Source organism: Pyxicephalus adspersus, chromosome Z, assembly GCF_032062135.1.
Source record: "Pyxicephalus adspersus chromosome Z, UCB_Pads_2.0, whole genome shotgun sequence".
In the NCBI taxonomy this organism is placed as follows: Eukaryota; Metazoa; Chordata; class Amphibia; order Anura; family Pyxicephalidae; genus Pyxicephalus; species Pyxicephalus adspersus.
This window is the reverse complement of record NC_092871.1, coordinates 9986579-10007858: the sequence shown is the minus strand read 5'-3', so window position 1 is coordinate 10007858 and position 21280 is coordinate 9986579. Positions and strand designations below refer to the sequence as shown.

The window sequence follows — 21280 nt, the reverse complement described above, 5'->3', positions numbered from 1 at the left end:
TTTGGCATCAGGCAGGACATCATTGCAGAAGGGGACGGGTGATTCCCCTTCTGCAATAATCCCTCCTATCTGCCTGATCGCCATCTCATCTGTCAAAAGTTGCAAAGATGTGCATGCTCATGTGCAGCTTAATGCTTGTTGCCAAGGATTCCCTTTTCTAAGGATATCCAGAAATCTCGGCTTCCCTTGCATGTGCCTGGACTGAACAAACACCTGCATGTCCCGGCCAAGCCAATCAAGATAGCTGAAGATCAGAATGCAAAGGAAAATAAGGGAGAAGATGGCGCCCATGATGGAATGGGTACAGGTGAGTATCTTCAGGGTACAGGTGAGCATCTCCAGGGTTTAGTTCCACTTTAAAGTCCATATAAAAGCAACAATTGTTTCCATTTGCTTTCTCCTTTCCTAATAGGAACCTTCCTGCCCCCCACAATCCAGGTTCTAGTAGAGTAGATGGATCAACTGTGATCTTTAGGCTTAGAGCCCAAACATCCAATTGGCAGGCCCAAACACTGGCAATAATTGAGTAAGGAAAGTATCAATGGTTGGAAATTTTTGAACATCAATCGTGATGTGTTGGAGGCAGAAAAACCGTGCAAAGATCTGAACAACTTTTGGCAAGGGCCAAATTGTGATAGCTAGAAAAGGAGGTGGTGAAAATGAGGAGATGCCTTGAACCCTTCTCAGCCAACAGTGGCCCACTGTTGGCTACGTCCGCCTCGGAGCTAAATGATGGGAGTCAAAAAAATGTTCAAAATGGCTGGTTTTGTGCGGGTTCCCGGTACGCCGGGCATAATACCTACCAAAAGTTGTCCAAGAAAGATTGACCACTGAATCAGCAACAGGGTGACAGGTTCCCAGGGATTATTTATGATGTCCACCAACAAAAGTGTCTCCAATTGGTCTTTGTAGCATCATAAGGTGGTAGATAATAAATAACACAAAGTTTTAGTAATAAAGGATGAATGTGAAAGCTGAGTCACTAACAATGTCTCCAATTCTTGACTGAACACAACAGGTGTGACCCACAACCCTTCTGTAGGGACAAGCTTGGCAGACCTGATAATGGTGTCCCAACCAATATATTGTGTCCTGTCTGCGGCCTGCCCGGCTTCATTTTTCTCTCATTACTCTCAGCATTCCCGTCTTCTGTTACCCTCATATTTTTCCCCATGACTGATCTCTTTGTCTGCTCTCACTAATGCCCCCACCTCACTCCAATCAATGGCAGAGACCTCACGCCCCCTCGCAGTGTCGCAGCTGCTGACGTCTTTTCCAGTCCTGTTTACTTGAGAATTCCTTGCAGACACACACACACAGAATCCCAAGGAACTCAGCAGGCAGTTTATCGTCACCGTACATCTGCTCCCTTGTGCCGAGGCTTGGTTCACGTTTCATTATACTAAGATACCTGAAGAGCCGTAATCCCTAAACTGCTTCTATTCTGATCTCCTGGAAACTCAGATGAGGGAATAGGAGGACACGGCACAGAAACAGCAAGGCTGGATGGCTGCTTCATGGCATAGCAATTGGTTTGCTTTAGGGCTGGTTCACAACGGTCTGTTGTATTAGGGATGAAAGTTCATATTGATCGGGCTTCCAGCTCAACACGGATGGTTTACATGTATGCTTTATCTTGTGCGCTACAATACAATAAGTACATTGCTGTGTATATGGCAGCTGAATGCAAAGACGTACATTACCAACCCCGACACCGATTTATATTTCAGCCCTGAACATCAATGGTGATGTGTTGGAAGAAGAAAAAGCGTGCAAGAATCTGAAAAACTTTTTAAAAGGGCCCATTGTGGATGGATAGATCAAGGCGGTGGTGCAAATGGAGAGATGCCCCAAACCATCCTCAGCCAACAGGGGCCCACTATTGCTTATGTCCACCACTGGGCCAGATGACCGAGTCAAAAAATTATTTGAACCATGAGAATCTCCTAACTTTTTAACCATCAGTTGTCTCTTCTGGTCTTGCCAACCATCAAAAATTATACAGCAAAAAAAAACAAAACAAAAAAAAAAAAAACAAAAAAGAAGAAGAGGTAAAAACAATGGGCTTATTAAAGCAAACTATGGCCGGATCACCCAGGTTCTTTCACGATAGTCCATCTTCTCCAGTCTTTGAGAGCATTAACAAATCACACCCATTGTTTTTTATACATTTAGGCATTAGTCAACTAATACTATTCTAGTCACACGTGAGCTTCATGAATTTATCCAGCAATTATTTAGTTGCTTCCTAAAATTAAGCAGCCGAAAAACATAATATGAATAATTACTAAAATTTCACTGTTCGGTACTTAATAATAAAAATAATTAAAAAAAGGTTGGAATGTAGAAGCATCCATAAAAATTTGTAGGTACAAAAAAAGCCTAATGGACTAAAAGCCACTCAATGAGCATCTGGAACCCACTGCACCCTTACAGACCACCAAATATGGACCACTAGTTTGCCATCTATCTTTGGACTCCAATGCATCCTGAAGAGATTTGGTTAACCAAAAACTCATTTTTACTTATCATAAAATATGACAAAATATGCAAAGTGGTGCAAATGCATCTTCCAGTTTAAGAAATCCAATATCTTTATAAAAACTCTTATTACGGAGCAAGTACATTGATACTTTTCAGTTGTGCAGGGAGTCTCAAGGACATGGAGTCTCAGGTGGGAATAAAAAAAGATAGAACCCCAATGCTGCAAGACCACAATGCTAACCACTAGGCCAACACACTGCGTTAGACATCCTAAGTACAGTTAATGGCGCCTCTCCTCAACCCATGAAGCTTGCCAACTGCAGCCTACCCATGCCATAGTAGGGAATTAGGGGCCTCCACGAATACGTAGACACAAAGTGGGGTTTATGAGATGGAATCACAATAAAATTTGCCAGGTTAATAACCATCCATACTTTATCAAGGTCTACACTAGATTACCAACCCCGGCATGGATTCAAATTTCAGCACTGAACATCAAGGGTGATGTGTTGGAAGCAGGAAAAACGTGCAGGGATCTGAATAACTTTTGACAAGGGCCAAACAGAAATGGATAGATCAAGGAGGTGGCGCTAATAGGAAGATGCCCTAAACCCTCCTTAGCCAACAGGGGCCCACTACGTCCTCCTCTGGGCTAGATGACAAAAAATGTTCAAAATGGCAGGTCTTGTGGGTGTTCCAGTACGTAGTGTGTAAAACTTACCAAAAGTTATCCAAGAAAGAACGACCAGTGCACCAGCGCCCAAGGATTATTTATGATGTCCATCAACATTAGTGCCTACAGTTAATCTTTGGACAATTGGCTCATGCATTTTTGGAAGAAGGTGGCCTTTTCTGATGATATGAATTGTTTGGTGGCACAAATGGGATCTACACAATATTAGGCAGATTGTGCTAAACATTTAAACTATCAGTGTGTAAATCTCTCTCTCTCTCTCTCTATATATATATATATATATATATAAATATAATATCACATACACAAATTATTGAGAAAGATGCAACTGGGACAATTTTCCCCTGACACAACAGTTTCTAAGAATCTGGGTTATTTATGAAAAGCCTCTGAGTGAGTGAATGTGTAGCTGTGATGTCATTATCCTCCTGTGGGAAAAGAATAGCTTTGAAGACGGAGCGATGGAATGCAGAACTAACAAATATTAAGCACTTTAAGATATAACAACACAAAGTCATTTTAGTTTTGGATGGAATGGGTCTGGAATTTAAACCGTCTGTGTTAGCCACACAATGGGACTATTGAACGAACGGTTTATTTTGCAGAGCTTAGAAAGAAATGTACCAACAGGTCTAACGGTCTCAGACAGTCATTAGCTTTGCCCTAAGTGTCCAATTAGATTTTCTCTCCCAAGTGCAGTAAGAGGAAGCGTCTGATTGGTCTCTATGGAGACATAGCTTGTCCGGGACCATTATCTAATATATTAAAGGAAGAAGAATTGTACAAAGACAAGGTGCATTGCTGCAGATCATGATGTAGAGACTAAGGAAATGCTTCCTCGTCCTGACAGCAAAATAATGGGCCGGATTTATGAAAGGTCTCGAAGGCTGGAAAGGATACACTTTCATCAGTGAAGCTGGGTGGTCCAGCAAACCTATAATGGATCTGGTCCAGGATTCGAAACATTTGCTAACAAATAACTTTTAAGAAATTAATTCCAGGTTTGCTGGATCACCCGTCTTCACTGATGAAAGTGTATCCTCTCCAGCCTTGGAGAGCTTCAAGAAATCAGGCACAATGGCATAATGGGGAGGAGATATGGCCCATCAGGTCACACCTAGGCGGGCATGGTATACCCTAGGCAGGCAATAGATTACCAAAGTACCAAAATGGCCAAGCCTAATTTTTCCCTATAGCACAACACCGAAAAAGATGCCAGAGAATTAATGTACATTGTGCTGTGCTGATTCCCACGTGCACGGAGCTGCGTTAAAGCTGTTGAAAATGAATGGAACAGCAATGCCGTCACAAAGGTATAACAAGTTACTAATCCAAAAAAAAAAAAAAAAGGGGTAAGGGGGCCATGAAGATGCCTCCCTTTAGTGCATATTGTGCTATTGCTAATTTTGTACAATTTCCATCACCTGTGATGACATATAAATTCATCATGGGGTACATATCATTTAAAATTCTTCAGAAAGAAAATGCAGTAATGATTGCACGTAGCATCGGTTATGATTCCAGGTGGCTCTCCAAGCTATGAAGAGAACAGTCTATGGGCAACTATACACATCACTGACTGTGGCCCAAAATGACACCTGCAGCAGCTTATTACGTCTGACACTTTCCTATTAGGCAGGTAACAGCAGGTGCTTTTTCCACTGCTATCTGCCAGCAAAGCAACCCAGCAGGCAAAAACAGACACCTCCAATTCCCATGAGCTCCTCACATGTCACCCATCCATGCTGTCCCAAGGGCTTGTAAATTGGCGGGCTGTCCAGAAGAATAAATGGTCATTTCTTGTTTTTGAAGTATTGCAAACACCACAAGCCATCTTGCTACATCAAATGATCCCATTCATTAAAGCCCAATTTACATGGGCACAAAGCTCATGGGGCTGCATAGCTGCAAACATAGAGACCCTGAGGGCTTATGGTTGATGACTATTAACCAGTTTAAAACAAATTATTATTATGATTAATATACAGGATTTATATAGCCCCAACATATTACACAGCGCTATACATTAAATAGGGGTTGCAAATGACAGACAGATACAGACAGTGACACAGGAGGAGGAGAAGACCCTGCCCCACATGTAAAAGCAAAAACATCAAGTGTGGCATGTGCAGCTCAGTGCAGGATGCCTGGATATACAGAATATCTTGGCATTCCCCAGGGCTGTTGGCACTGAAAGAGCTCCTGCATGCATATGTGCAGGAGTTATATTATCCTGGCCAGTCAAGATGGCCCAGACACCCAAAACAGGAGCTGCCCGCACCAGACCAATATGGACAGGTATGTTTTTTTTTTTTTTATTGCAGCAGGGACATCACTTTTCCATTCTGCAATAAGGGACCCAGCCTAGCTGCAGTTTTTTATTTTATAAATTTAGCTCCACTTTAATAACTCCAAGCTTGCAAAATTATTGCTGGAGCAGCTATTGGAGTATCTATACATGCAAGCACCCCACTCCCTCCCAGAACTACCTCTGCCAAGAACCCCATGCCCGGGATTCTTGGGTCCAGCCATCAGAAAAGAAATCTATTGGTCCGGAATTTTTGGTAGAGAGCAGCAGAAGCACAATGTTGTCCGCTGAAACAAGAAGAGAAGAGCTTGAATGGGGGGAATGTGCATGAATTATAGAGATGTGTTGCATTTTCTGCCCACACATATACTTTAAATGGAAGGAGACATAATTAGAAAGTAATTTGCTCAAACAATTAAGCTAAAGATTTGATGACAGATTGGACAGCCTGAAACTCCATCTTGGCAGCAAGGGGTTGGTGTACATCAGAGATCGCCATTCTCTAAAAAAAAGCCAAATATGATACGAGCGATCCAAGCAAGTTTGGACTACCTAGCTGCAAACAGGTACAAGCACAGACCCTTCAATAATCACAGGTGTCACTGCCACAGAAACCCTTCCAAATCAGATACTTGTCCAACGGTCCTACTGCATATTTTATTTGCTGCAAATACAGAAACCTTGACTAGAAAGACAGAACGATTATATATACATTTAGCTGACGTTATTCATAGTGTTACCTTGTAAAGACTTCCTTAGATTGACATCCAAAAAGCCTTGAGACGGGTGCTGGGTTCCACCATCTTGGAAGTCAGCAGCCCAAAAAAGTCACTCAGGTGACCCTCCAGCAGCTTTTCTCAACTTTTTAACCTAACACTTGAAAACTCATAAAAAATGGGAGAAGAAAGCCTCTTATATCTGTGTTCAGAAGGAAGAATGCAACCCTTAGACAACCAAAATCATCGGTCAGGTCACTAATGGCTCTACCAATTGACGTTGGGGTCAGGATTATGCATAGGAGGTTAATAAACCACAGCTTAATGAACCCCTACAATGTTCCCCCCAGCCCCTTTTAGCCGGGCGCACCACTCGGCACTTTTCAGCAACCACATGGCTGTTTTTGGGTGGTTCACAATACAGGGGTTGTCTCCTGCCTACAGTTTCTTCCCAACCAGTTTAAATAAAATTCCCGGGGAGAATACTGCCCTAGCAACCAAGGAAGGCACCCTAGTAGAATAAGGATGGCTGCTCTATATTTCTGTGCTTTGAACCACAACAGGGTATAAAAGCTTCTTACAGAAAATCTTCATGTTAAGTTTAGCAGTTTGCATGCACTTGCACAAGACAATCCGTATGCTTGCATCTGTTGAGTGGGGCAGCTTTGCAGATGAAAGCCCAACCTAGCCGACCCCCCAGTGAGCTTCATTCAGGTAGAGCCTATAGAGGCACAATTATTCCACTAATGTAACATAAATACTCAGAATGGAAGAAAGTCCTCTCAGGTCCCCCAGGATCATTTCATTTAGTTTTACAACACATAATTAGTTGCAGCTGACGGACGGCTAAAACACACAACCTTACCATAAGATTGAAGTCAGTTGCCTCCACCTCCCCGAAGCCTTCTCCTCGCCGCATTGTACACGTGGTAACAGGCACGGACAGGTCTGTTTCACGCTGTGCAAAAAGTCAACACTTCCTAAACCGGCTTTCTTCCCCCTTGAGGTTTTTTTTTCATTCTAGGAATAACTGCACTCTGCCAAAATTACATTAACTTCCAAAACATTCATAAGACTGCTTAAGGCTTCTATTATACCACACAGGATAATGATTAATACCTGGAACCCAACCAGGATAGCGGTTATTAGGTGTTACCATTTGCATATCACAGATATCAACGAGACGAAAACTCATTGACGGCTGGAATATGACCAGGACAGCTTTGTTTGTTCGGAAGGGAAATGGAATCATGTGACAAAGGGGCGGCCTAAAGTACCTTGGTAATTCAAATGGAGCCAATGATGAATAAATACTCAGCAGATCTTTATCCAAATGCTGACTTTGTCTATAGAAGTCAGGTTAGGTCCCCATCCCTCCTACTTTACCAGAGTCTCACTATTGGCCCAAAGCTGTTGTAAGACCTTAAATTCTATTTTCAGAAGGTTTTTGGATTCTAGACCATGGAGTCAGCATGACTCAATGCTAAATGTGATCCTTGTGACTTGTCACGATTGTACTGGGGGCCCACCACCCATCAGGGCCCAATTAACCTTCCAAGCTGCAGGAACACATGCAACGTGCAATAACACACTTTACATGCATTGCTGCACCATTTACTTTGAATGGCACCTAAACTAGGTAACGCACCTGAGTGGTAGTGCTTCTCAAAACACAACAATGCACAACGGTGCATTTCATTAGCTACAAGGGGTTGTGTTAGTTTCTTTCCTCCCTTTCCCTCCCTGTGTATGGCAATATTTTAAATGCAATCGGGTATTCCATATGTATGATTCCCTCCCTTCAATTGTTATTTGGAAATGTTTTGTATGAGGGTTTTTTTAGGGTACGTTGGCCCATTCATTATTAACCAGCTGCCATGATGTAACAGATATTACCAAGCAGCATTACCCCACCACAAAGGAGCCCTAAACCGTCTCATTTTCCAGGATTCGGCTCAGTCCATCCTCACATAACTGTATAATGTGTATGACAATCAAAGCAGCTTTGTCATGTAACCATCTCTGGGTATTCAACGTGTCCAAGCCTAAAATATTATTGCTGCCATCTGCTCAGCCTGACCTCCTCTGATATCTGGCCACTAGATTTGTTTCCTTAAATTTACTGTATGTCGGTTTGTCCTTTCCTGGTTTACTAAATCACCGCCCCCACTACAATCCCGTAGATTCACTTTACATGAATCAGATATATTTTAGGCCCCAATTGCTGCAATAAACAACGGATCTGAAATCCAAACCCCACACAACCCCTCACACTTACTACACATAGTAACCTAATGCTTTATAAACAAACGTCTGCACGTCTGCCAGGTTCTCAGTCGCTGTGAACCTCAAGTTTTGGGGTATGTTATATATATATATATATATATATATATATATATATATATACACACACACACATATATATATATAAGGTATTCTATATCATTCCTGCACAGAAGACACATTGGACACATTGCAGCCTCCTGTTTATAAGCAAACAGAATTGTAAGGATGCCGACATATTGCCACAACACTGACTGCACCCAACAGTTTTTGACTTGTATGAAATAGGGTATAACCCCTAACTTCTAGTATTTGTAGGGTGTATAGGGAATATGGCCCATCCCATCCCCAGCACCCCACGGACAGCTTCCATTAACCTTGGAACAATTATTATTATTATTACACAGCATTTATATAACGCCAACATATTATGCAGCGCTGTACAAAGTCCATAGTCATGTCACTAGCTGTCCCTCAAATGAGCTCACAATCCAATGTCCCCACCATGTCATTAATACAGGCTAAGGTCAATTTGGGGGGAAGCCAATTAACCTAACCTAATTTTGGAATGTGGGAGGAAACCGGGGTACCCCAAGGAAAGCCACGCAGACAAGGGGAAAACCTGCAAACTCCATGCAGATAGAGTCCTGGCAGAGATTCAAACCTGGGATCTATCGTTGAAAGGGCCTGAGTGCTAACCCCTGGGCTACCATGCTGCCCAATGAATAATAATTGCCGGTTGGTTCCTATGGGTTTCTGTTCTTTGCTATTTGCCCTACTAAAATAAGTCAGATTCAGTAAGAATTTACAAAACTACATTTTTAGATTCCACAGCAAGCCACAAAGCAATCTTCCCCAATAAACAGTTACCAGAAATCCAGCTTACTCCCACAAGTACAAATATGTAAACACATAGGAACACTCCCTATACATAGACAGATGTGTGCACCGGGAGAGCAGGCCGATATCTGTCCAGGGCAGGGCAGACCATTAAGGTGTGCTGGGGCCCTGCAGGATTTGGGGGCCCATTAATAGTAGCTTTGGGTCATATAAATCCTGGCAACCCTCTGGTGATATCCTTTGCATATGAGAAGTCCTCACTCCTAATATGTCCCACTGGTGGTGATCAGCCGCGAGCATCTCCTTTACTGCCTGACCGACGTGGTGCCATCTGTCAGTTTATGTTCCAATATTCTTTAGACGAAAGTAAATGGAAGGTTGACATTCTGACTCCATAATTTAAACCAGAGTTTCTCAACCAGGCATCTTCCACAAGTTTTTAGGGTTATTTGAGCAATAGGTAGTTTGTGCTTCTCATGTCCATTCAAGTGAGACCAATGATCTTTTTGGAGGCACGATGGCTCAGTGGTTAGCACTGTGGCCTTTGCTTGCTCTCAGGTTCGAACCTCGACCAGGACTCTATTTGCATGGAGTTTGCAGGTTCTCCCCATGTGGGTTTCCTCTGGTTTCCTCCCACATTCCAAAAACATGCATTTAGGTTTAATTGGTTTCCCCTCAGTATAAATACTGTGTAATAATAATAACATTCTTCCCACTGATCACCACACTAATGTACTGTGATCTGTGGATATAATAATTATAGAAGGGGATCCCTGAAGACCTGAAAAGTTATTTTAAGGGTTCCTCCATGTTAAAAAAGTCCACACTAATAAACCATAAAAAGCTCGAGAGAGCACAAAGGCTTTTCTTCATCAACCATGTAAATGATTTTGCTTGGGGCCCAAAAAACGTTCTTGCACCCATTGGCCACCACGGTACCCTCCTGTAACTGAAGTCTGGGTACCATCATACTAAAATCACAATAAAGATGGAAAAAAAGAGGACACAAACCCACGGAGTCCATGCAACAGATAAACAAGCGAACCGTGAGATGTTATCCACCAACATGCTGAGACACCAAGCGCTCGATGATATAAATCGTTTTTGCCCCCAGGGGTAACATTCTCCACAAGTTTGAGCCCCGCATATCTCCTCTTGGTAACATGGTCACTGAATGAGGTGTAACTATTAAGACATTTACCCCCCTCCTATTGTATGCTGCTCCCCCACGCTTTAGATTGTAAGCTCTTCTGGGCAGGGTCCTCTCCTCCTCCTGTGTCACTGTCTGTATCCGTCTGTCATTTGCAATCCCTATTTAATGTACAGCGCTGCGTAATATGTTGGCGCTATATAAATCCTGTTTATTAATAATAATAATAATAATAATAATACCACAACAACTGGATACAGAATAGCAAAACAAAGAGAAATGTATCCACAGGTTTTCTAATACAAGGAAAAGACAACAAACATCTGCATCAATCAGATCACCGCCTGCTAACGGATTATCCAGGAAATGATGTAAAGAGAAGAAAAACACATAAATTGTCAGTGTAAAGGAGGAAACGATCATTTTATGTTCTCAGATCCTGAACGTAGAATGCTGGCCGGTTTCTGTTGCATGCCATCTGGCGTGTGTGTCCCCCTATATATGATGATATAATTTGCAGATACGCAGCAGTCTTGCCCCCTCCTGCCGCCACCATGACTAACCTGAACACAGAGGGTCCCAGTCAGGCTTCTGTTCTTCCTGCTGTGCTTCAGTATTGCCTGGAATGAGAGAAGACAGAGGATTGGAGGCATTGATCCAGCCCCTTATACATTGTAGACACCTACATGAGATGTGTGATGTATGGCTGTACAGTGACACAGATCTCTCTGCTTCCTCCCTCTGCCCCCTCCTCAATGTGTGCCCTCCTCTTCTCAATGACAGCTGCCTTGTCTGTGCCCAGGGGCTTCACTTTCCCCTACAAACCCTGTGCCCACATTGCTGCCCTCCTAGCCAGGGCTGGCCAACGATGGCATAAAGTGGAACTACAAGTACCAGCATGACCCGCCAGATACTGATCAGCTTTCCTGTGCCAGCTATAAAGAGTCAGCAGATGACAACAGCAGTTGTGCCACTGCTGCCGGGGTTCGCTGGGTGTTCTTCAGGGTGCATTGTAGTTCCATGAAAAGGTTCCTTAACACACCGGATCATAGGCAAAGCAAGTTGTTATTTTGTAAGGTGCCCTGGCTTTACTAACAGACCATGCTGGCTCTTGTAGCTCCTAAGTAACGGGCACTGGATTTGTAGTTCCTCAACAAGGCACCAAATACTTCTAAAGCATGCTGGCTTAGGGGTTACTTAGTAGGGCAGATTGGCATTTGTCTAACGCTGCAAGATGGCATTTGAGGTTCCCAGATAAGGTTCACTGGCTTTTGTAGTTCCTCAGCAATGGGAAATACTTCTAGAACATGCTGGCTCTTGTAGTTCCTCAACAGGGCACTCTAGCCAATGAAGGTCTTCAAGTGTTCTTGTTATATAGAAGATCACACTGGCGCTTGCTTTACAGTGCAAGCTGGTGCTTGAAGTTCTCACAGCTTTTGTAGTTCCTCAGTAAGGCACGCTGCTCCAAATACATCCCCACCAGAACATGCTGGCTCTTGTAGTTCCTCAGCAAGCCACAACTCACCATGTTGGTCCTCATCAAGGCATGGTTGCCCATGTCGTTACATAGAAGGGCACACTGGCACTTATACAATACTGGCTTATAATGTTCCCAGGCAAGGTGCACTGGCTTTTGTGGTTCCTCAGCAAGGCATTCCTCAAACACATCTACACCAGACCATGCTGGCTCTTGTAGTTCCTCAGAAGGGCAAAACAGTCCATGTTGGTCCTCATGTCTACCAATGTTGTTACATAGAAGGGCACGCTGGCACTTTTTCAATGAATACTGGCTTCTAATGTCCCAAGCAGGGTGCACTGGCTTTTGTAGTTCATCAGTAAGACACACTGGCTCAAACACGTCTACACCAGAACATGCTGACTCTTGTAGTTCCTCAGCAAAGCAAAACAGTCCATGTGGGTTTTCAAGAAGGTAGGTATTTGTTACCAGTATGCTGGCTTTTGTAGATCCTTAAAAGGATACAAAGACTCTTACAACAACATGGCAGTATTTGTAGTTCCTCACCACAGCATGCTGGTCCTTGTAGTTCCTCGCTGGCCCTTGTCCATGTTCAGGTGGTGCAATGGATCCTCAGTTCCTGTAGATCTACCAATCAAACATAACCAATCTCACCACCATTCTGAGCCCCCAAAGACTAAAATGACAAAACTTTTTTCTCATTCTGACCCCTCCAATCATTTTACATTTCCTATACCTCCCATGAATGTAATATTCTTCCATAAAGCTGACATACCTGTGACAATAAAGCAGCAATGATTAACCCGTTAGTACCTGGATCAATGGGGGCAACCACAAACCCAGGGCCCCCTCTCCTTCCTCCAGAGCCAAAAAAGCTGCAATCCAGGTCCAAGATCAGCTGCCCCTGAGCAGGGTAAAGAGGGGGAGGGAAGGGGGATATAGAATGGCCAGAGGGGTAATTGGAATGGTAAAGAGGCAGGAAAAGCAGGATCAGGTGGGAGGAAGAGATCACAATGACAGCACAGGCAGGAAAAAGGAGGGAAAGGGGCAGTGGAGGGAGAGTGGGGAGGAGTGCAGGAGGGGGGAGAACAAATACAAAAAGAGAATTGATGGGAGGCTTAAAGGGGGAACACCCCAGGGCAGGAAGAGAGGAGGGGGATCATAGACCTGAGATGCCCAATCTTATCTGCAGATGAATGAAGAGGCACAGTCACCCCCAGGGAGGAGCCACAGCAAAGCATTGTGGGTGGTGTAGTCTTGCTCCTGCAAGGCATTGTGGTCCCTGATCTTTGCTGTTCTTAGTCTTTAATGCACTCTGATCCCTGGCAGCTGCACGTGGCATGCCCATTGCCTGGAGATTTACCCTCTTCATGCCAATCATCTTGCTTAAACCTGTTACTGCTGATTGATTTTAAGCCAAAGTGTTCCAAGCTTTGATTGCATTGCATGTGTGTTTGAGGTGCCAATTAAAAATAATTGGCATTGCAGTGCACAAGCGCGTGCTAGTGTACTAGTACTAGTGTAATCGTAACACATTAGTGGAAAGAACCCTCAGGATGTGCACAGCTAAATATTTTAGAAAGCTACAAGCAGCGTTCTTGAAGCCTTTCTAAAGCTACGTACACACTTCCAATTTTTATCGTTGGTAAACGAACGACAAACGATCCTGCACGATATCTGCGAACGATCGTATAGCACCGATCCTGTACATACAGATAACGACACGATCGTTCAAAGATATTGTACACACGATAGATGCGATCCTTTGAACGATACAGGAAGTGACGTGCACCACAGGAAGTGAGCGAACATTCGTTCATTGCGCATGCTCAGACCATGGACGATCACTGAACGACCGTACACACGATAGATGGTCAACGATCGTCGTCCAATCTGATCCGCCGGTCCGGCCGTTCATTTCCAACGACTATCCTCGTTCGTCGGCGTCGTTGGTTACTTTTTTTACGAACGATTTTTGGCCAATCGGTCGTTCGTTCGTCGTTCATTTCCAACGATAAAAATTGGAAGTGTGTACGCAGCTTTATACACAGGGTGTTTGACCTCTCTGCAAACACCTGACAACCTTAGTGCCAAGGACATACCCACCCGGCACTTCTCTCTAGGGCAGGGGTTCCTAACTGGGGGTATCCATACCTCTTGGGGGTATGGGAACCAAATGCTGGGGGTATGGGACTCGATCTCTGAGTACTGCTATTTATTTAATGTATTCATTTATACTTGGGTACATTATTAAATCTGAAATCAGAGTGGAGAAATCGACTTGATGTGTCCGATGACATGCGAGTAGCTTCGTCTGTAACTGTACCCCGATTCTATGCCTTGATTGCATGAAAACAACAACAAATATCTCACTAGAATAATGAAAGTCTGTGTTATGTGTTCGAGATATTGAAAAACTTGCACATTTAGGTTTTTCTTCTTTTGTGTAATACTCAACTGTAAGAAGTAAAATCATTGGTTTATAATCTGAAACAGGTGAATCAAAGTTATATTGTAAAATAGTTGTAGTTTGTATATTTGTCATTTTTCATTTTGCTTTTTGTAATAAATATGATAAAGTTATCAATGCTTATGATTTTATTTCATGTTCTCTTCCTAGCTATCCAAATCTAAAGTACAGCAAATTCAAGTTGTTGACATATTTGGAAGTCATACTGGCAACTAATATAAGGAATGGTGATAATTATTTTGACAGTCTAGTAAAGGGGATATGGGACCATATTGGAAAATCCATTGGGGTCTGGAGTCATCAAAAGGTTAAGAACCCCTGGCATAGGGTAAGGAAGGGCTGGGTAATCCTTTACTGCTGCATCCTTTATATATCAGATCTATTGCCTGCCATCAGCCGTGTGTGAACGCCACCTACTGGTAAATAAAACATAAAAAACACAAAACCCTTAAAAAAACGCTGAACCAGTAAAATAGATTGTAAGCTCTTCGGGGCAGGGTCTTCCCCTCCTGTGTCACTGTCTTTATCTGTCTGTCATTTGCAACCCCTATTTAATGTACAGTGCTGCATAATATGTTGGCGCTATATAAATCCTGTTTATTAATAATATTAACACAACAACTACATCCACAATAGCAAAACAAAGAGAAATGTATCCACAGGTTTGCTAATACAAGGAATAGACAACAAACATCTGCATCAATCAGATCACCACCTGCTAACGGATTATCCAGGAAATGATGTAAAGAGAAGAAAAACACATAAATTGTCAGTGTAAAGGGAGGAAACGATCATTTTATGTTCTCAGATCCTGAACGTAGAATGCTGGCCGGTTTCTGTTGCATGCCATCTGACGTGTGTGTCCCCCTATATATGATGATATAATTTGCAGATACGCAGCAGTCTTGGGTGCCATTGCTATTATTTAATGCGTACTTATAACTGGGGGTCCGAATGTTATAAAAATACTTTATCTCTAGCTAGGGGGGTCTAAGGACCTTTATGGGGTGCTTGTTATTTAACCTATTTGACAGAGGAGTCTCGGGACTGCAGCCTTGTGTCACATGATTCTGTATGATGCGATCCCCTCCCTATTAAAGATAATGGGCCTGATTTATTGAAGCTTTCCAAGACTGCGGAAGATAGAATATCATGGGAGAAGCTGATGAAACCTGGAATTGGTTTGTTCTAGATTTTTTATTAGATAACAAATGTTTTCATTCTTGAAACCAAATCCATTCCAGGCTTGCTGGATCCCCCAGGTTCTCCAATGATAGTCTATTTTCTTCAGTATTGGAAAGCTTTAAAAAATTAAGTTAATTCTGGCAGGCCTGTGCTGAAGGGTAGGGAGTAACAGCGGGCACTTGGGGCACCTTAGCAGAAGTTCATAAAGAGGGAAGAAATCTGCAGAGGTAGTTTACCCGCCTGCTACCCCATTCTCATAAACAATATTAGAAGTAGCTGAAATCAGTTTTCTGTTGGCTTCCCATAATCCCCACGCACACCAGGAAAAAAAGGGCAGGTAGGGGTGTGGGGCACCCAGGGCTGTGTTGTGTAAACGGTGAAGGTGAGAGCACCATGCTACTGATATTTTACCGGAGTTCTCCCTAGCTCCTTTTACCTGGGTGCACCACCCGGCACTATTCACTAATCACCCCGCTGTTTTTAGGTGGTTTCTTCCCACCCAGCTTAAAAAGAAATTTCTGGGTTAATTACTGCTTTACTATGCGAGTCTCGATTTATTTAACATGGGAAAACTCTTTAATTCTTATATCCACAGCTCACAGTATATTAGTATGATGGTCAGTAAGAAGAATTCCTCTTACATTGCTGGCCAGTGGGAACGTCACCCTTACAGATAATCAATAAATACCCAAAATAATCATTGGTGTCACTTAAACTGACCTGAGAGGTACAAATTGCTCATTGCTCAAGGAACCCCCAGCAACCTCCAAAGGAACCCTGGTAGAGAAACTCTGGTCCAAGTGGTGGCCAAGTTATATTGTCTATAAATATTAAAGAAAATTGGTTACCCACCTGTCCATGCAGCACAGCCATCTGGATCACAAAACTGCCCTAAAGGCCTGTACATCTTGTATATAATATCAGTCTTTTGCTGTGTGGCCATTATTAGGTGCAATGTGAATATCATCTATCAGTCCCATACACGGATATAATTGGCGGGCATTCGTAGCCCCTCCATAGATCTGTCCCCATTGTACTCCTACTTCTGCCATTGACCTCTATGGGGCCGCTGCTTCTAAACCATGCAGTGTATTCAGCCCTCCTGGGCCCGGCTCTGGACATCATTGTGAGCTTAAACGTCAAATTTCCACACCGGTTGCATTTATTAGGAATATCCCAATTCCAAAGGTTACATATCAATCAAAGGTCACATCCACCAATCACATGTCCACCTGTTAGCCAATAGTAAGATAATGTTCTGTACAATTTGTTAATCTGTTATCAGGAGGATGTGTTGGATTGTCTCCAATTTGTATTGCACAGGAATGTTATGTTGTTATTAGCATTGGACATTGGCTGCTTACTGCCATGTGATTGGGCTGCCATATGCAATGCCACCTCATATACACAACAAATGTGGTCCATTCTGAATTTTTTAAAGTGCACTGAACTGCAGCTTTGCAAATAGGAAATTCTATTTTTACAGAAATGTGAAGTATTAAAAGCAAAGACTTTCTTCCTTCCTCAAAAAAAATTTATTAGTGTGCTAAATGAAAAGAAGCCGATAATTGCTGCACAGTGCATTGTAATCAGCAGCCACAGCAAGACTCGGGGAGATCTAACCACAATATAAGTACAGAGTATCCCCGGAAATCTCACTTCCTGCTCATGTGATTGGATTACTTGTTCAGCAAAGTGCAAAACATTAAAAACTTTATGATCCTACCATAGGCTTGGACGTCCTTATTCCTAATGGCAGCACCCCGCAGGCTGATCTCCTCTCTGAAAGTTGTTACCTGTCAGAAAAAAAACTGAATAAAGTTTAAATAAAGAAAAAAAATTCTGGTTGCAGCTCGGCCCCACCTGCAGATCAGACCATACGCGACAGGAATGTCAAGAACGAGTCATGTGACCGGTAGTACCATGCCATGCCATCAAAACTTTCTCATGTGACATGACCCCGCAGAGTGTTTTATACATTGGCAGCCTAATCCTCACAGCACGTGATGGTCACCAGTTCACCTGACATTCATCCATCAGGGCATTGTCATATTTGCATCAAAAAGTGAATAATCCTAATAATTACAGGGAACTGGGAAACCCATGAAGGTGAAATTTACGGTACAAAATCAACCCCCCCAGTCCCAAAATACAACGGGTAAATGCTTATGTCTAGGGCTTTGACTTACCTAACCCCTCGCTCCATCTATACAATGCTCCAGCTTGTGGTTGGGCCCCCAGGGTCCTGGGCTACAAAGCAGGACTATTGGTATTTATCCTTCAAATAAAGTTTGATTTCTGTATAAAGTAGCCATAGGCCAATAGGAAAGCCTGTGTACTGCCAGTATGCCATAAACATGACCCTTGTTCTCTGTGTGGAAGCAGTGGTCTCTTTGCAGAAGTCCAAAACACCCCCTGCTGATTTAGGGTGTCAGTGGACATTGATTTCCTGTGTTTGACCTCATCAGATTCCTATTGACTAGCACTGGGCAGCACTCATGGAAGTTTAGTGGTCGCGTTCAACCTCCTTTATGTTGCGCTGCTTTTCTGTTCTAGCCCTGGATCATAATAGCTTTAGTTCTCCAATGCTTGGAGGGGGGGGGGGGCATGAGGGATGGGGCCCCAGCAAGTTTACCTAGTATGGGGCCCAGCTTTAGACACAGCAGTCCTAATGAGGTCCACAGGCCTGGCACAGCCTTCCCCTGCCAAATGCTGTCTTCTATTCTAACATCTACAAATCTAGCATGGACACTTACCTGGAGTCATCGTCCAATCAGCAGGGAGCGTCAGCCTTGCAGGTTGCAGATCTGGGAAGAAACAAGCAGAAAACAGGGATCATGAAAACAAAGGACATCATGGCAGAAGAGTGAGAATTAGAAATGTGTGATGCTGCACAAATAAGAAGAGAATGAGGGGGATTCACCATCAGCAGCCAGCCAATCAGCAAGTCGCCAGTATCTTCTATAAGACATTCTAAATATTCTAAATATAGTTCTTATGTGAAACAATAAATAAATCTTTCCCGGAATGAGCCAAATCCCCCTTTGTGTCTCACTTACTTCCCTTCCAGACACTGCAGCTCCCAGTGGGAGGGGTTAAGTAAAGGAGGCGGTGCTTCCATGCTAGAAATCACTGGGTGTAGCTTGATGCTTATTGACAAGCTACAGGCAGAGATAATGCTGAAAGCCGCACCCCTACAACATATTCTCATCCACCTGTAGTACTAGCAGGCCCCTCCTACATGGGAGTAACAACTCCGCTCAAAATTCTGGAGCGGTGCAGCATCGTTGTCACCATCACAGGAAGCTGCATTAGGGAAACTATGCCGATGGATAAAGAGAGAATTGTAAGTGCAGATTAAATTAATATTAAGTGGTGAAACAGACATTGTTAATGGTAGGTTGTAGCTACTCAGTGTCATAAATATATTCTTTAGATTTGTAGGCCAATGAAGTCGAATCATTCAAACAGGAAAGACAAGAACATTTTCGGTTGAGCAGAGAAGGGTTAACCCCTTAGATTATTATCAGGGCCTTCCTGTCCTGGTGACAACCACAACCCTTATTTTCAATGTGGTTGTCATAAAACAGGAAGTGGTGCAAACCTGGGCCACAGACCAAAATACCAACGTCTGCTGACACTGACCACATTCATTATGTAATATTTATGTCTTTCCTGTTCTATATGTTATCTTATTGCCTCCACATTAAGTATTTGGAGATGATAACCATATTTGACCCACCAGTCCTTGGTGATGTTCCAATTCCTAATATTCTATTTTGTTTACACAATTTATGTTCTGTCCCTGCGAATCAATAAAGTTGTTTGAAAAAAATAACTATGACATTTAATTGCATAACCGTGTGGGACAAAAAAAAACCAATATGACACACAGCCCTTCCGGCCAATCAGATCCTCCCTTTCCTCCCGTGCAGCCTATCAAGGCTGTCTTCTCTGAATTACACATTCTTGCATCACGCGGAGAAGGCGGAACAAGCTCATCCAATGAGCGCTTTTTAAGTCGTGATGTAAGGGTCGCTCGACCAATAGAATGCGCGACTTTTACCGCTGCGTCGCCCAATCGGCTGCTTGACGTCTGTCGCGAGGCTCCGCCCGGTGTCCGGCTAGGTTCCGGTCTCACGGTTGCCATGGCGGCGGCTGCTGGCAGCCCCGGGGCGGCTTATGAATGTAATATCTGCTTGGAGACGGCCCGGGAGCCGGTGGTCAGTGTGTGTGGACATTTGTATTGGTAAGAGGACCTGTCTGTGGTGTTGTTTTAATGTCATGTTGATTAGAGTGGGGTCACTAGTAGTGTCATGGTGGCCATACACCTATCAATGTATATTTAATGCATTGATACTGAGAGACCCTCCTTGGGGCGTTCGCGGTCAATCTTGAACCTTCCATGCTGATTTGCTGTCAATTTCACCAGTTTGTTTTTGATTGGTCGATCGGCTGCAGCGGTATTGGAACCGTCGCTTCCGATTGGTGCAACCAATAGCTATGTGTGTGTCGGAAAACCAATCGCAATTCAGAACAATTATATATTTATGTATAATTGTTGTCACATATTCAAGCTGACATAAATCTGTGTGACTCGCTTATCCGCATTCCACTGCTGGCCGCCATCTTTCTTTTCCTACAGGTGATCTTTGCCATCCTGATTGGGTGACATAACGCCCGGTACATGCAGAGCAAGCCAGGATTGCCGGGTTTCCCTGACATGCTCAGCTTTACCGCCTGCAACCCAAATCAGGTTGGCAAGTCGCATTATTGCCGATGGGACATCGCCTGTCCCTTTCCGGATAATGGCCGGGCTGATCATAGAAACGTAAGGTGGAATTTTATTAATGACGGCGTCATGCTAAGACTGCGGAGATGCAGAAGCAACCAATAGTCGGGTCACCTTGATGAACAATCATTCCAAATTATCTTCATAGCCAAATGATGGCGCTCTCTCCTTCTATACATCTGTTCCGAGTTACTAGACCCCCGCATTGTCACATGACCAGTGAGCGACATCACCAACATTAGTCTGACTGCAGAGCTGCAAACAAGCTGCGAGGGAGCTGCGGTCAGGTGTGTATGAGCTGGTCTGTGGGGTGATTTGCAGAGATTTTGGCACCTTGCCCTGCATGATGATAGATTCTCTGACCATACAGTGATCTCCCCGGGCTCTTTTAGATGGGTGCACCACCCGGCACTTTTCTGTAACCACCCCCCTGTTTTTGGGTGGTTACGGAGGAGCTGGGTCACAATTCCGGGGCTGCCACCCACTTACAATTTCTTTTCACCCAGCTTATAAAACAAAAAAAAAAAAAAAAACTCCGGGGAGAACATGGGATTCCTATGGAGAAGATCAAACATCAGTGTTCCCTCCAGCCCCTTTTAGCTGGGCGCACCACCCGGCACTTTTCAGTAAATGCTGTTTTTGGGTGGTTAGTGATGAGTTGGGTCACAATACAAAGACTGCCACCCGCCTACAGCTTCTTCCCATACTGCTTAAAAAAGTCTGTGTAGAATACCGGACTGATACCGCAAGCAATGGCATTGAAAGGGTTAAAACCTGCTAAAAGGGTTAAAACCTGAAACACTGGCCGGGTGGGCACTGGAAAGTGCTGGGTGGTGCGCCCAGCTAAAAGAGGCCGAGGGAGAACACTGGGTCCCCATCCA

The 21280-nt window shown here is 43.6% G+C and overlaps 2 protein-coding genes across 9 annotated transcripts in view; one reads left to right on the top strand and one right to left on the bottom strand.

Moving 5' to 3' along the window:
* The window catches only part of AGPAT1 (1-acylglycerol-3-phosphate O-acyltransferase 1), a 40496-nt gene extending 23079 nt beyond the window's left edge, over nt 1-17417 (bottom strand). Inside the window, exons 1-2 of one of the 8 annotated variants that reach the window (XM_072430610.1) lie at nt 17334-17417; nt 11039-11095 (exon numbers count right to left, since the gene is read on the bottom strand). Coding sequence is in view for 1 of the 8 variants with exons in the window: in XM_072430607.1 (XP_072286708.1) it covers nt 16460-16467 (8 nt within the window). In the remaining 7 variants the exon portion in view is untranslated. Of the gene's footprint in view, nt 1-803; nt 1061-7067; nt 7092-11038; nt 11096-12727; nt 13178-16459; nt 16726-17333 lie in introns of those variants that run through there. The other 7 variants (XM_072430611.1, XM_072430608.1, XM_072430609.1 and 4 more) reach the window with 7 other exon arrangements.
* A 2281-nt stretch (nt 17418-19698) lies between these two features.
* Nucleotides 19699-21280, top strand: part of RNF5 (ring finger protein 5) — a 14543-nt gene continuing 12961 nt past the window's right edge. Inside the window, exon 1 of the mRNA XM_072429907.1 lies at nt 19699-19856. Within this exon, the coding sequence (XP_072286008.1) occupies nt 19756-19856 (101 nt within the window). The 5' untranslated portion in view covers nt 19699-19755. The remainder of the gene's footprint in view (nt 19857-21280) is intronic.